This window comes from Rosa chinensis, chromosome 4 (assembly GCF_002994745.2).
Source record: "Rosa chinensis cultivar Old Blush chromosome 4, RchiOBHm-V2, whole genome shotgun sequence".
Lineage (NCBI taxonomy): Eukaryota > Viridiplantae > Streptophyta > Magnoliopsida > Rosales > Rosaceae > Rosa > Rosa chinensis.
In genome coordinates, this window is record NC_037091.1 from 58,053,037 (window position 1) to 58,067,616 (window position 14,580).

The following is a 14,580-nucleotide window of genomic DNA, read 5'->3' on the forward strand; positions in this document are numbered from 1 at the left end:
CTATCTCCCTCCATCAAAACGACAATGATGTCTTGATGGGTTTTGCTGATGCAGGGTACCTCTCTGACCCTCACAAAGGTCGCTCCCAAACTGGTTATGTCTTTACCATGGGAAGCACTGCTATATCTTGGAGGTCTACAAAACAGACCCTTGTTGCTACTTCCTCAAATCATGCAGAGATTATTGCTCTACATGAAGCTGTACGTGAATGTGTATGGCTAAGGTCTGTAATTCGACACATTCAAGGAAGTTGTGGTTTGAAGTCTACCACAGATGAACCTACATGCATTTATGAGGATAATGCAGCTTGTATTGAACAAATGAAGTTAGGTTTCATCAAGGGTGACAACACCAAGCATATATCGCCTAAGTTCTTTTATAATCAGCAACAACAATCACTTCTAAAGATTGAAGTGAATCAAATCCGATCAGAGGATAATGTAGCGGACTTATTCACTAAGTCGTTACCTAAATCCACCTTCGAGAAACATGTGAAGAGCATCGGATTGAGAAAGTTATCCGAACTCCCACGATTGTAGCAATCAGGGGGAGATATCGACATCAGGGGGAGTTATGATGTCTACATGTTCGATCTCGAAGAGTGAAGGGCGTGTTGTGCTCTTTTTGTCCTTCGACCAGGATTATTTTTGTCCCACAGGGTTTTTGTTACCTGGCAAGGTTTTTAACGAGGCAACGGATGAAGCGTCACCACCAAGTTTGAGCGGCACAAGGGGGAGTGTTGAAGGAAAATCAAGTTTAGTGTGCCTTATCAAACTAGGAATAGGAATAGGAGAGAAGGTTCTAGATTTCCCAATCCTACACGGATTGGTATTCCTTGTAACATTAGATTATGCACTTTGTAATCCCTATATATAGGGCTCCTATTCTCTATAATGAAACACACTTCTCTCATCAATCTCTCTCAATACCAATATACTTAAACATACTAGGAATTGTGGAACGGTTCACAACCGTACGTCCAGAAAGAGCTTCCGTTTCATGATTGCACATTTTCATCAATATAACGAAAATTTACTGTTAAGAGTAAGTAAATTGAGTAACTACTGTAAAAAAAGAAGTTCATGCATGCTTTGACTGTAAATTTTAAACCAGATTGCACTTCGATCACTTGGGACATGGTAATATGTATAGACAAAGATGGCTAAAGTTCGATCAGTGACTTCTTGTCACATCAATGGTGTCTGAATCGTATTCCTCTTCTGTCTTAACAATTCGGCCTTTTCCCAGCTTATGTATATTAGTTGTAGCTTTCCGAGATGGATATGGAAGTTTCTTCTCAGTTCTGAAGATAACAATGCATGTGATTTGTTATTCCTATGTACAACTTAACATGACACATTTCGATGTGTAAAATCATATTTGAGAGCTTTAGAATTATTGTACTTACAGTCGAGAATGCTTCTTCTCTTTGTACCTCATCCGAGAACTTGCTCCGACTTCCAGCTGTCCAGTATCCACATCAGGTGAAGTACTCAAGGGTTGCGTATCATGACAATCTGCATTGTTGCTAACGGTGAATATCCTCGACTCAGAGAATGGTAAAGTTGAAAAAGGTGGTCGAATAGCATGTGGAGAATTCGAATCCATGCTTCCCGAAACGTCTACAACTTTGTTACAGGCACTGGTATCTTTGTCGAAGTCTGCAGGCTGAGTAAGGTACATGGATGAAGCCTCTGATACATCCTGTCAAAATATTATATAGGAGCAGATGTATATTTAGCACCTGGTTTTCATCTTATATAGTGGAGCTTGATTCAATTATAGCAACACTAACATTTCATTCGTAAGAAAGGAAACAGTGGAAGTCCTAATCCATACCACCATTGCTCTTGAATTGCAGTCATCTGATTTATCGAGGGACATGTCCCTCTCCATGGAGGAATATGAGACATCTTTATCATCAAGCAGCAATCTGGTAGGATCTTGATCACCTCCAAAGAGTTCCTCGAAATTTCGGAATGTCAAATCAACATCAGGTATGTCAAAATCGTCGTGACAAACAAGCTCTTCACAAACCCCAAGGTCTTGCATATTTTGAGACCACAGCTACAAAATCAGGTCAGATGGTAAAACACAATGAAAAATGGTTCTTTAAAAAATGAATTATAGAGGCTGTCCACCCGATAGAACATCTCAAACTTCCAGACTGCCTTTCCGTTGTCAAACAAGGAGGGGAATACTAGTGTTGTTAAGACTAAAGTGACATGATGAACTAATGCAGATGCATAGCAATTCTTGAAGTCTACGTCAAAATTGAATGAGGAATCACTTATGAATGGTTGCAACAAAAGAACCAAAACAATGATTAGAGTTCCTTAATTGAGAAATAGAGTATCGTATTTTATTATTTCACCTCCATATGGTGAGCACAAATTAAGATATTTCTTCATCTCAGGGAACTTCTAAAGTACAAACAGATTAATCTTAACCGTCATTAATGTAACACAACAAAAGTCCAGATGAATGACTTGCACTGATATTGATCGAACCTGACTACTTTGAACCGGACTTCTGCACTGCCAAATGGATTCTGTCTGCAATGGAAGTCCAATAGTTGAATTTGATGGTAAATGTTCTGCTTGATAAAATAGAAATGGCAAAGGATCATCTTTCGGATTCTGAAGCGGACTCTCATTTAGCTGAAAGTTAGTACCAGTAGTCTCGCAGTGTTGTAAATGCCAATCAAGATTCTCATCAAAGCTGTTCCAAGTATGATGTGCTGAAGAAGATAGGTCACTCTGTGCTGAAGGGCTATTCCCCTTGGCTAGCTGCAGCCTTTCCAAGTCAAGTATCTGGTGCAGAATAAAACCAGTCTTCTTATGCTCTTCACCTTTACAATATATCTGCAAAGATAAACACATCAATTAAAAAGACATGAATATTTCAACAGTGCCAATTCATTCAACTATTTCTGGCTACCTCGTATTGTTTACTGGTCGATCCCATTTCAAACCGAGCACCACCTGAAAGACATTCAATTTGTGAGCAAGACTGCCCATGAATATCATAGCTTACCACACTCGAGTCACAAGAACCACAAGAGGTGGATAGAGTCTTGTTATCTATCTCATTTGATTGGAAACCCCACAATGCTGCAAAATCCTTGGCAGACGGGCAATCTGTGTAACTCCTGATAGTGCGTTTGTGATGATGTTGGGAAGATGACGTGTGCTGGCTCCTGTCACAGGCATTGCACATAAACATTCTGTGATCCAAACACTGAACATAAGCAGGGCGGCCTTGGCAGGATTCGCATAAGACAGTGCGCTGATGCCGGTTGAAAACTGTGTTAGCCGAATGGATCTTTGCATCACAAGAGAGGCAAAGATGTGCTGCATCAGCTTTACAGTACACTACCGGCCTTAATGCTCTGCAGAACTCACAACATTTCTCCATTTTCTCCAAAACTAGTAAACGCTCACAAAGTGAAGCTTCACATTTGCAGTTTCTAAGATGAAACACCAATTCTTATTAGTCCTAAAGAAATAAAAGCAAACTACTATAGTAGAATGGCTGAGGTACCCTAACAATTACACACATTTTTTCAAGTTCTACATCCAAGATCATATCTGAAGCCCTTCTCTTTTCTTTATGGGTCAGATCCGGAGAAATGATTCAAACATGAAGAAACATTTTTGAACCTATGAATATCAAAGGTCCTTATTCGATCAACTTCACATGATCAGCGGATATGAAAAACAAGAAACAGAGGCGATCCAAAGTGGGAATTATAATTAAAAAAATTCAAAGCTATTATCTTCGAAAAGAAGGAAAAAGAAGGAAGAAAATGTACCCGTGATTTTTTCCCGGGTAAAAATAAGGCTCACAATGAGAGACGCAGAGCACTCATCGTCTCTTCTCTTGTTGCTTTGATTATCTTCTTCTTCTTCTTGTGTGCTGTTTATCATTTTGACACTTTATGGCTCTGACGTGTACATCTGTGAGCTCAACTTTCCAGCGTGGATTTGAATACGTGGCTCTAGGACTATGCGATCGTCATCCACGTTATCCCATTACAATCTGAGAGTGAGTGAATGAATGCATGTGAAATGTATGACCCAAGGTGATCCAAATCCTAAAAGTCCATCCAAATCTAAAGTTCAGATGGATGGGAGTTTGACGGTTGTACTTGTACCCTTGTCGTAGCACAGTATAAGTTTAAGTACCACCGATATGATGGTGGTCAGATTCAAATCATTCATGATAATAAACCATTATTTCAGTGTTCTGTATTTGGTTGAAATTATCTGGTCAAGAAATTCGATGTTAACCTGACTATTGTCAGGAAGTTAAAAGCTGGGTTTTACAGCACTTTTTTGTTATGGAGCAGCGATAGAAGTTCAAGGATAGGAGGAACAACAGTAGAGGCAAGAATCAACTGTAGAAACACACAAGGAACCAGTCTGTTAATCCGACAAAATCTTGTACAAGGAGTGTTTTTCTTTTCCTCGAGCAGTCGAGCTATGTCTTTATAGCTTGTACTTGTTCCTGAAAAGAATTCTGAAGAAGTTTCTGAATTTGAACTACAACTATACAATTGGAGAGAAAGCACAAGCATAGTTGTTGCGCTGATACATCAACAATCAAAAAGGAGCATATGGGAGCATTCACGGGTATCCTTCCCCCTGGAAAACAGTGTCATCGAGTTGCCTTGGTTGAAGAAACACCTGAATTCAAAGAAGAATGAATAAGAATTCGGATGGAAGTTGAGCAGATAACTTTGAAATGGAATCTATAGCGGAAAACAGCAGAGTTTGCGACTAAAAACATAAATTTACTGGCAGCAGTGGTAACAATTCGCACAGGACAATGATGTGTATAAATTTAGATACAAACCTAAATGAAATGACTGAAAGGATATGGCTAGAAGCCTGAATTCAATAAAGGCCGAAAAGTGTTAAGTTGATTACCAAATGATCCTTCTCATTCATTACCTTTTTTGTTTGAAGTATCATGCACTTCGATCATGTCATCATCCTCCATCCGGAGTGATTCAGGTGTGGCATCTGGACCTATTTTATCTCCATCAAAACTAAAAACCAAACTCTGAATGTCAATCTTAGCTTTATCTGCATACATTTTGAATAGCCGCTCAAACTTGTCATCCTGTTAAAGTAGAAGAAAATCTTATTAGAATTACAAATTTCTAAACATCCAGTAAGCCATATAGCTGAAACCTCAGCACAGAGAACATGGAACAAAGCAACATATAGAAAAGAAAGGGAGGTGAGTCGGCTTTGGGGGAGAGATGAGGAAGAAAAGAACTAGAAGGTTGTATGTTCAGGGTCAGAAGAGTTGGGTGAAATCTAGCACACAAACTTATCAGATGAATGCAACACAGCTCAGTGATATGAGCTACATACACATATTCTCCATACTCTGTTGTACAGTCCTTTATGTGGTTTTTCGTACAGTTGTACAAATATATTGAATTGGCACAGAAACCACCTGCTCTAGACTCTCTAGATGGATTACAACACTCCATGCTCAGTTAGCTTACATAAGCACCGCATACAGTACTTGAAACTGAATGTTATCGAAACCTAAATGATAATTTTCAATTTTCTGCAATTAACAAGACTAATAGATTTTTTTTTTGGCAATATCACATGTAATTCTCAGGTTATCAAGTGCATATAATGTTTCTGAACGACCATTACATTTCCTACCAGTGAGAAGTAACCATAGATTAATCAATTATAAGAATGGGAATGACTAGACAAATATATATTACATGTTTACTTGTCTGTACATTTGTCTGCATAAACATACCATGTATATGCGAAATTGCTTGACTCCATCCTTGTCTTGAATAGATATAACTACTTTGTTCCTTTCAACTTGGGGCTTTGGATGTGGCGCTGCCGTAGCATCTGGTGAAGATTGGAGGGAACTAAGAAGTTCTTGTCTCACAGACTCCTCCACAGCTCGGACCACATTTTCAGCCGACTCAGCTGATGCCAGTTCTTGCTTCTGTAACCTGCATTACGAGATGGCGTTTTCATCGTCAAAATTAGCAACTTAAAACATTGAAACCCAAGGTAAACCAGATCAAACAACAGGAATAAAGGTTTAATGTTCTGGAGCAACAAAATTATCTAAAACCCAAAACCATGGCCGGATGGCTACATCAAACCAGTTCCCACAGAGGTAATCTGACTTCAAATATAAACAATTTACAAAAGCCACATGAATTCTACGGTACTATCATAATCAAAGGCCTTATATATTCCAACTATGTGTCATACAAGCACCAGAATCCAATTCACAATTTTTCAGTAAAAAAAAAAAAAAAAAAATCAATTATGAAAATACCTCAACGCCTTTAAGATGGAATCATCACCCAATTTCTTGGTAACTTTGGGCGGAGGAAGCAACCAGTCCTCGTCGTCATCCTCAATAACTGTAACCTTCACACTGTCATCGACCGTTTCAACCTAAATCCCAATTCATCGAAAAACATCAACAAATTGAAAATCATATGTAATAAAACCGTAATATCCGATAGTAAATAAGAGCTGCTTACTGCTGGATTCGAAGCCTTCTTCCTCTTCTTGCTCGGAGGAGAAGCCGACGCCTCGTCGTCTGCAATAGAAACATTGAACGATTCAAAATACTGAACTTGGGAGACAATTCAAGCCTTGATTGAATTCGAAAAGAGCTCACCGTCGTCGTCGTCGTCGTCGAGGGAGATGACATTGAGAGGCTGCACGCGGCTGTAATCGAAAAGGGGTTCGAGTTCTTCGGTAAAATCTGCCTGCAAAATCATAGACCAGTTACTGGATGAGAGTATAGGGAGAACGAGAAACAAAACCCTAGTAAAGGAGTAATGAGAGGAAGAAGAAGAACTTCAGGTGACCATTGTGAAAGTGGGAGAGAGTGCAGCGGTGGTCGTCTTTTCAGTTTCACCTTTTTTGAAGCGTCCCGCCGGAGATTTAAGAGACCGGTACGACTTACGAGACTTATTATAAAGCAAATCCAAATCCTATTCCTGTTTAATTTTTTTTTTGTTTTTAGATTTGGGACCCATCCGTAGTGGATATAGACGCTCCTGTAACCCTTGGGGGCTCGATTCCATCTTTCAATAATCTCATTCTGGGACTGCTATTTACTCATTAGTGCAGGTAGGGACGCCTCTCTAACTCTCGGGGCTCGGTTTCATCTTTGAATAATCGCATTTGAGATTGCTCCACGAGTACTACAATCTCCAGGGACTCTTAGGCTCCAACATGCTCATATTGCGTCACACCGAAATATAGTGTCATAAAAAGAAGAATAAAAATGAAATATTGAGTTTGGGCTTGGTCCTGGCTAGACGGTACCCATGTTTTTTTTAATTTTTTTTAAAAAGGGAATCAATCAAACTGCCACAAATCTAATTTAAAGGATTGAAACAAGAACCAACTAATAAGTCCGATGGACAGGAAATCACGTGGTGTGGTGTGTTGGTCGAGCTGCCTAATCTGGAACTCCCAGGTCTAGAGTTCGAATCTCAACTCCATCCCGTGGCCAGCAGATTTGAGGGACCTGGGTTAGTTAAAACACCCAATGGTTCGTGCGTCTGCGGTGCAGTGATTAGTCTGGCGATGCTGGGATGCACTGCATGGGTGTGTGTGTTAGTTCTATTGACGTCTTCCACTCAAAAAAAAAAAAGTCCAATGGACAGGCCTAAACAAATAGTAAAACTAAGGAAACTTAATTTTCAACTGGACTCAGAAAGAGTCAATCTAAAGAAATTAACCCTTATAAAACAACTAAAGCATAGGCCCAAAGAACAAGCCCAACCCAATACAGAAAACTTAGCTATTGCAGGCCACCTCGCATCGCCGATCACGCATAGTTGATGATGTGTCATAAGAAGCAGGACACTGAGTAGTTCTGAATTGAATAACTGATGTCAATCAAATTCCAGTACACATATCATATTAAATCCAACAACCAAGGGGAGAAGATCCCTAAAAACAGCACCATATTGTCCACCATTGAGACTCAAACCAAGAAAGAGTCATGGTTGTCGAAAGAGGATCGAGAACCAGATCATAGATCGAGTACCAAAACCATGCAAAATTTGGGGGAGAAGGGGGTGATGAACCCATGTGTGAGCACCCATACTCGCCTAGATAAGTGTCTTATACTTTATCATCGCAGGCCTTCATGGAAGTTGATAGTAAAAGGAGAAGAACTATTTTGGGGTTGGGTAAGCATTGAACTGGAAAGATGTGGGGATTGACCAATAGTGAGATAGAGCAAAAAAAAAAAAAAAAGCTAGGAATAAGGACCTCCTAATTTGGACATAGCCAGGAATGAATTGCACATAGCCAGAAATGACCACAAAGAAAGCAAAAGACACCACAAAAGTGAGACAAGAACTATAAATTATTAAGGATGCTGAAGAGGAATAGAGAAGGAGGGACCTCCCCTAACTCTTAAACCTTCAAGTTAGATCCTGATGGATCAAGATCTGGGCAAAAAAAAGGGGGAGGAGGTTTGTTTTCAAATCTACTTTCTCTCTCTAAAGTTTAGAGAGAGACGCTCTTGAGATGTTCCTTGGTTGGTTGAACTTACGTCTTAACCCATGTTAACATGAAACAAAAACAAAGAGTGAAAGGACAATTCGTAGGGTCACTCCATTCACTTAGGGTTCTTCTACGATATATTAATGTATTGATATATTAAGTAGACTGATTCGATACAAAACTAAACAAACTCGATACAGAGGTATACTACTTTGAGATCAAGTCAAACTAGTCTACTTATGCATGCAACTAGTTTATATCAAATCTAGTCTACTTGATGTATTGGTACATTAATGTACCGTTGAATTTTCTGTTCGTTTTTGCCAACAAATTAATGGCTTGTTCCATTGATCTTAACTATTGTTAAAATTGTCTAATTATTTGATAGATTATCTGATTGCACTGTAGAATTTTTTGTAAAGATAATCTTTGTTGTTATTTTGTTTTTGTGAGTCAAACTTAAGATCTACCACCTTATAAAGAAAAAACTTACGTCACTGGACCAACTAGTCACCAATTTTAGAGATGGTCTTTAGATTATGTTTTGAGACATGAACGTGGCCTATTATAAAATTAGAAATTTGAAACACTTTAATTATTAATGGATGAACTTAATAAAATGAAATGAGTTTAGATACACGAAGGGATCATATCTTATATAATTAAGCCAATTCTTAAGTGAATGGTTAAATTTTTGAAGTACCATATATGCCCTAATATAATATAAATATTAATAAATAAATTATTTCTATATGAGGATAAGATAGTCAATAGAGTATATTATATTTGAAAAAATTGCAATACCTCTCATGAAAAAATGAGAAGCTTCCCCAAAATTATGAGAGAAATTGTTGTAACTTTTTTTAATTTAAAAATAAAAAATAAAAAATAAAAAATAAAAAATAAAAAATAAAAAATAAAAAATAAAAAATAAAAGTCAATTGAGGCACATGTTAAAGGGCTAGTTATAAGAATGTAAAGTTAAAACAAGTTAATTACGAATGGATGAACCTAATACTTTCCACCATAAAATGAGTTTTATTCAAAGAAATTATTAATAAGGTGGTTTTGACTACTATACTTGAAATAAAAAAGAAAGATCACTTTGCATATTATCGTGAGGTCAAAGCTACAAAAATATTCTTGAGTTGCAGATAACTCCCAACTTATATCCAAAATTTTGTCCGCACGTAAAATTTCTTCCCATGGAGGATTTGTATACGAAGAAATTTCAGCTTGATCAGCAAACCCAGAGTGAGCTGTAAGTGTAAGAACCTATGTTCTTATTCATATCATATAAGTTATTTCTTCACTTTCAACTTGTTCCTGAAGTTCAAAACCGCATTAAAACTCCAAATAACAAACTTTTTTGACTCATTTTTTTTTCATATTCCGTTGATGCACATTTTGTTACCTAGGTGAATCTTTGAATCTTTTTTCCTTCCTAAACACCTCATAATTTCCCTCCTTTTCATGTGACTCCTTTAACGTTACAAGCCAATTTTAGCTCATAAGTAAGAAATTTCTTATGATATTATGAGGCCAGGGTAGAAATTATACATGGACTTCCAAAAAAAAAAAAATGGTTGGCTTAGATATTATGACTTGTCTTTTTATGAATTCCTTCTCCAATTGGAAATTATACAATGATTTATTACAGGGCTGAACATGGTTTTGACTTCCTGGGGTCCTGGTCTGAGGTTGCTACTTTCCTTTTGGATTCAACTGACGTCCAAAAATGTTCAAGAATCCCCTACTCTGCAGACTCCTATTTAAGCATAAACCTGGATAATGATAAGCACCTTTCTTCTTCTTCCCATTTCATAAGATTAGACAACTATACAGAACCTGTTTTCTGAAAGCAGCAAAACACCCTCTAGTTCATGTGCTGCTAAAGCTAAGTGCTCAAACTACAGACCTGGTAATTCCATCCTTCTATATATCCTTTTAAAGCTTCTTGATGCCAAACTTATTTTCTTCACATTCTCTGCTCAAACTTAAGAGCTTCTTAATCTAATTAGTTTATCAGGTTCAAGTTTCTGGATTTCTTGCCTTATTTAATGCACTCAATCTTTGTGTAGTACTGGTGAAAATGGACAACATGAGTTTTATAGAGACTGACGGTATTCCTGAATTTGCGCACGGCCTTAAAATCCTGCTGTTCGATCATGACACATTTTCCCTCATGTACACAGCATCAGTGCTTGAACAATACTCATTCCATGGTAATACATATACATTACTTTTGTATATTCCATAATTTCAAAGATGCCGCATGTCTGCGCATAAATGTTTTAGACAAGGATCGATCATCTCTGTCTAGCAAGGAAGTCTGCGATATAAATTCTATTCTATACGCAAATCTGTCATAAGTTATTACAAAATGTAACTGCTATTTGTTATTGCGCTGTGAAAGAAAGTTCTCGAATATACTTTTTTAATGTAAGGAATTTTCGGTAATTTATGTTCATGCTTGTTATTTGCAGCCTCGTCAATCTGAAAATATTGAGTGGAATTTAATTATATCTTGCATTTTCATTTTAGTTACTGCAATCGAGCAGGCATCTGTCGCTTTGTCCATGATTAGTGAACAAAAGGATCACTATGAACTAGTAATGGCTAGCATTAACATGTCTGATATTGAGAGTGTTTCTTTTCTGCATGCACTGCTCGAGAAGGATATTCCTGTCATATGTAAGCTTCAAATTCCTTAAGTTTTCCATCTCGATTGATTTGTAGACAACTTATTTACTCTTGCATACTGATTTTTTGATACTTGGGCTTTTGATGCAGTGATCTCCTCTGAAATGAATGCTGACATGACCAGGAAAGCCCTAGACAAAGGAGCAAGCATTATCCTTGAGAAACCCATTCCTTTGGAGGATCTGAAAAATGTGTGGCAACACGTATACAGGAAGACAAACCCAATGGAGGACATAGGTAAACCAAATTGTGAAGATAAGATAGACTGGCCAAGGGACTATCAAGAGTCTTCAGTGCTTAGACCTTCCTTTGCAGGTATTGAAACCAAGGAGGATGGTGCACTGTGTAGGCCTGATACAGGGCATTATTGGAATGGCACTGGCCTTGAAACTGATCTAGAAGGTAAGTATGAGCAAGTTGACACACTAAAACTTGCACATTGACACTCAAGTCCGGTAAGATTTACTTAGCTGTTGAAATCATGAAACAGGTTTGCATAGCTATAGCATCGAAGAGTTGTTCCCAACAGAGAGCCAAAAACAAAAAGCATCTGGGATGAAGCCAGCTGATGATACCGACGAACAAGGAAAACAAAAAAAATTGAAACTAACTGTAGAGCAAACTGATTCTGACAGTATAGCCAGGAATCAGGAAGGGATCTCCAAGAAACATAGCAATGACAAAACAGATAAGAAAGAACGTATTAATTGGACTTCGGACCTGCATTTCAAGTTTACAACAGCAATAAGTGCCTTGGGAGATCAGAGTAATTTTTCTTTCTCAGAAAACTATCTAATATTTTTATGTAATTTCCGTACTATCTGTTGAGCTACGTAGTTAGTTCAGCATTATGCTTCAGTTCACCTTTATAAGTTACTAAATTATCGTCATTTTCTTGTTGGCTTGTTGCATACAGAAGCTCGTCCTAAATCGATTATGAACATGATGGGTGTGGAGAATTTAACAATGCGCCAGGTTGCAAGCCATCTTCAGGTTCTCTTCCATTCATATCTCATCAATCAAAGGCCGAGTCTTTCCCATCAATTAACTTTTGATTGATTCTCTAGAAAATATGTAGTTGTGAATTATTAGTAATTACTTATTATTGTTTAAGCTTCTTATTTGCTTTATTTCTGTTTTCCAGTTTGACAACTTGCATGTACATTTTACCAGTGTTCTTTATCTTTCCAATCTTTGTTTGAAGGATTAATGTTATATTCTTTATTTCCAGAAATACAAAAATCAAGTACGGCGAATTAACGAGACTGGCATATTTACTGGAAGAAGTAGTTTAAGCAAAGTTTCTGGTGGGAATGAGTTTGTGCCAGCAAAGCAAAGTTCTCTGGTATACCAGAAGAAACCAGGGACTTCAAGGTTTGGAGTAGGAGGTAAACCAACAGAATCAACTACTCCAAATTCTTTGACCAGATCTTCGATCTCTGTAGCTAGCTTCGACAATCATGACTACAGAATGCAGAATCTAAACTCAAGCCATGGAGGCTTATCTCGCTACGGAAATACCAATAGCCCCAATGATTCTCTAAGAACTGATGGTTGGTTTCAAAATATGAACCAGATACCAGAAACAAGCAGTTTTGCATACAAAACTGGCATGAAGGAAATATTGAAGAAAAAACTGAAAGTAACTGAAAACTTACCGGGCATGACTTCAGAGGTTGATCCTCCCAACATGTCAACCAATACATTCCAGCTCCCCGACGAGCCTCCTGCCGTGCATCAAAAGCAAAATTGTACTCCTGCTTTGACTGATCCCTTCAATTCCATAAACAAGGAAACACCAATTGCAGGAACAACAGAAGTGCTTGAACTACAGAAGATGAACCAACCAAGTATGAATTACTCGACTCCAGAGGCAGATTCTCCTTACATGTTGGCAAATGCATTTCAGTTCTCAAATGAGGTTTCAGTTGCGAATCAAGATCAAAATTGTACTCTAATTGTAAGTGCTCCCATGAACTCTGAAATTCGGGACGAGTTTTCAACAGAAGATCAACGAATTGAATTATTTGAGCCCATGCCAATGAATTTACCAAGCATGACACCAGACAGTGCTTCTGTGAACCAAGAGCAATATTATGCTTCAGTTAATTCCTCCAGTTCCGAAACTCGGAACAGTTTTTCAACAGAAGTTGCAGGAACAAATAAACTACTTGAGCTTGTGCTAAAGGATTCACCTAGTATGGAGTGCATGACTAAGGAAGATGCTTCTCCCCACAAATCAGAACATGCATCTCAGCTCCCGAATGAGCCTCTCGGCATGGACCTACAACAATACCGTACTCCTCATGAGAACAAGTTTGCTGCGAGAACAACTGAACTTGAGTTTCTGGCAAAAGAAACACCTTCAAGCAATGCTAACAATCTAGGGAACCTTCCAGCAAACTTCAACGATGGAAGCCAGAAGCTGGATACTCTAGCAGGAGAGGCACCTCCTGCGATTTTATCAAATGAACACCAGCACTATACTCCAGTTTTTACTGTTCCATTTGCTTTCCAAAATCATAACAAGGTTTCTCTAGTAGCAACTGAACTTCAGCTTCTGGAGGAGCAAACAGCTTCAAGCAATCCAAAAAACTTACAGAACCTCCCAACAAAATTCAACAGTGGAAGCCAGAAGCTGGATACTCTAACAGGAGAGGCACCTCCTGCGATTTCATTAAATGAGCACCAGCACTATACTCCATCTTTCACCATTCCATTCGATTCCCAAAATCAGAACAAGGTTTCTCCAGTAACAACTGAATTGGGGGAACAAAAAGCTTCAAGCAATGCAAAAGATATAGAGAACCTTCCAGTATACTTCAACAGTGGAAGCCAGGAGCTGAATAATTTAACAGGAGACGCTCCTCCAGCTATTTCATCAAATGAGCACCAGCCACTGTCGGAGTATGCTGACCTGTTGAAAATGCTTGAAGCAGATCTGGAGTACAATTCTTTTGGCAATGCACCATATGCAGGCAATTTTGATGAATACCGTGAATGGCCGGAGAGATCTTTATTTGGAGATAGCACAGAACAACATTAGTTCAAAGTTTCAGATGTAGGTGGTGTGGATCCTCAAGTTGCAAAAACATTATGAGTGCTGATGGTCATGAAGATTCATGTCAAAAGGTTTTCTCTTCCCCGAATAAAATTTGCAGTAACAATAAAAATGGAAACCTAGGTTTCCTCTCTATTTTTATGCTGAGTACTCAGTGAATTGATACTGCTGAATTTATTGCATTCAACCAGACATTATTGTTGGTGATTCAGACTCTTTTCCGACTCTTTTCCTTAAAGTTGGTAGTTCACAGATATTCATTAACAACCATATATTACA

At 38.1% G+C, this 14,580-nt stretch overlaps 2 protein-coding genes across 7 annotated transcripts; both read right to left on the reverse strand.

Moving 5' to 3' along the window:
- Nucleotides 1-906: 906 nt before the first annotated feature.
- On the reverse strand, nucleotides 907-4,241 carry LOC112201157 (putative zinc finger protein At1g68190). Its single transcript, XM_024342173.2, has 6 exons — nucleotides 3,815-4,241; nucleotides 2,941-3,469; nucleotides 2,511-2,864; nucleotides 1,840-2,067; nucleotides 1,409-1,704; nucleotides 907-1,303 (listed from the first exon to the last, which is right to left on the reverse strand). Exons 2-6 carry the CDS (start codon nucleotides 3,415-3,417, stop codon nucleotides 1,174-1,176), a joined length of 1,485 nt encoding a protein of 494 aa, XP_024197941.1. The 5' UTR covers nucleotides 3,418-3,469; nucleotides 3,815-4,241; the 3' UTR covers nucleotides 907-1,173.
- Nucleotides 4,242-4,400: 159 nt separating this feature from the next.
- Nucleotides 4,401-7,203, reverse strand: LOC112201158. 6 transcript variants are annotated; one of them, XM_040519351.1, is made up of 7 exons: nucleotides 6,881-7,202; nucleotides 6,692-6,778; nucleotides 6,548-6,607; nucleotides 6,337-6,458; nucleotides 5,794-6,001; nucleotides 4,957-5,127; nucleotides 4,401-4,690 (listed from the first exon to the last, which is right to left on the reverse strand). In XM_040519351.1, the coding sequence occupies exons 1-7, from the start codon at nucleotides 6,881-6,883 to the stop codon at nucleotides 4,598-4,600; spliced, it is 744 nt and encodes a 247-aa protein (XP_040375285.1). In that variant the 5' UTR covers nucleotides 6,884-7,202; the 3' UTR covers nucleotides 4,401-4,597. The 6 variants fall into 6 exon arrangements, with proteins under 6 accessions (XP_040375285.1, XP_040375286.1, XP_040375284.1 ...); XM_040519352.1 differs by having other exon boundaries at nucleotides 6,695-6,778; nucleotides 6,881-7,199; XM_040519350.1 differs by having other exon boundaries at nucleotides 6,548-6,606; nucleotides 6,688-6,778; nucleotides 6,881-7,197.
- Nucleotides 7,204-14,580: the final 7,377 nt, after the last annotated feature.

Bases quoted from the DNA above. Each gene is read 5' to 3' on its own strand.
- LOC112201158 (XM_040519348.1), bottom strand. From the start codon at position 6,790: ATGATTTTGCAGGCAGATTTTACCGAAGAACTCGAACCCCTTTTCGAT. The intron at 6,002-6,336 runs GTATTTTCATAA...CTCGTAATGCAG, and splicing joins TCCATCTTAAAGGCGTTGAG to GTTACAGAAGCAAGAACTGG. The intron at 5,128-5,793 runs GTATGTTTATGC...CTACTTTAACAG, and splicing joins AGCAATTTCGCATATACATG to GATGACAAGTTTGAGCGGCT.
- LOC112201157 (XM_024342173.2), bottom strand. From the start codon at position 3,417: ATGGAGAAATGTTGTGAGTTCTGCAGAGCATTAAGGCCGGTAGTGTAC. The intron at 2,865-2,940 runs GTAGCCAGAAAT...TTATCTTTGCAG, and splicing joins CGACCAGTAAACAATACGAG to ATATATTGTAAAGGTGAAGA. The intron at 1,705-1,839 runs GTATGGATTAGG...ATATTTTGACAG, and splicing joins GCAATTCAAGAGCAATGGTG to GATGTATCAGAGGCTTCATC.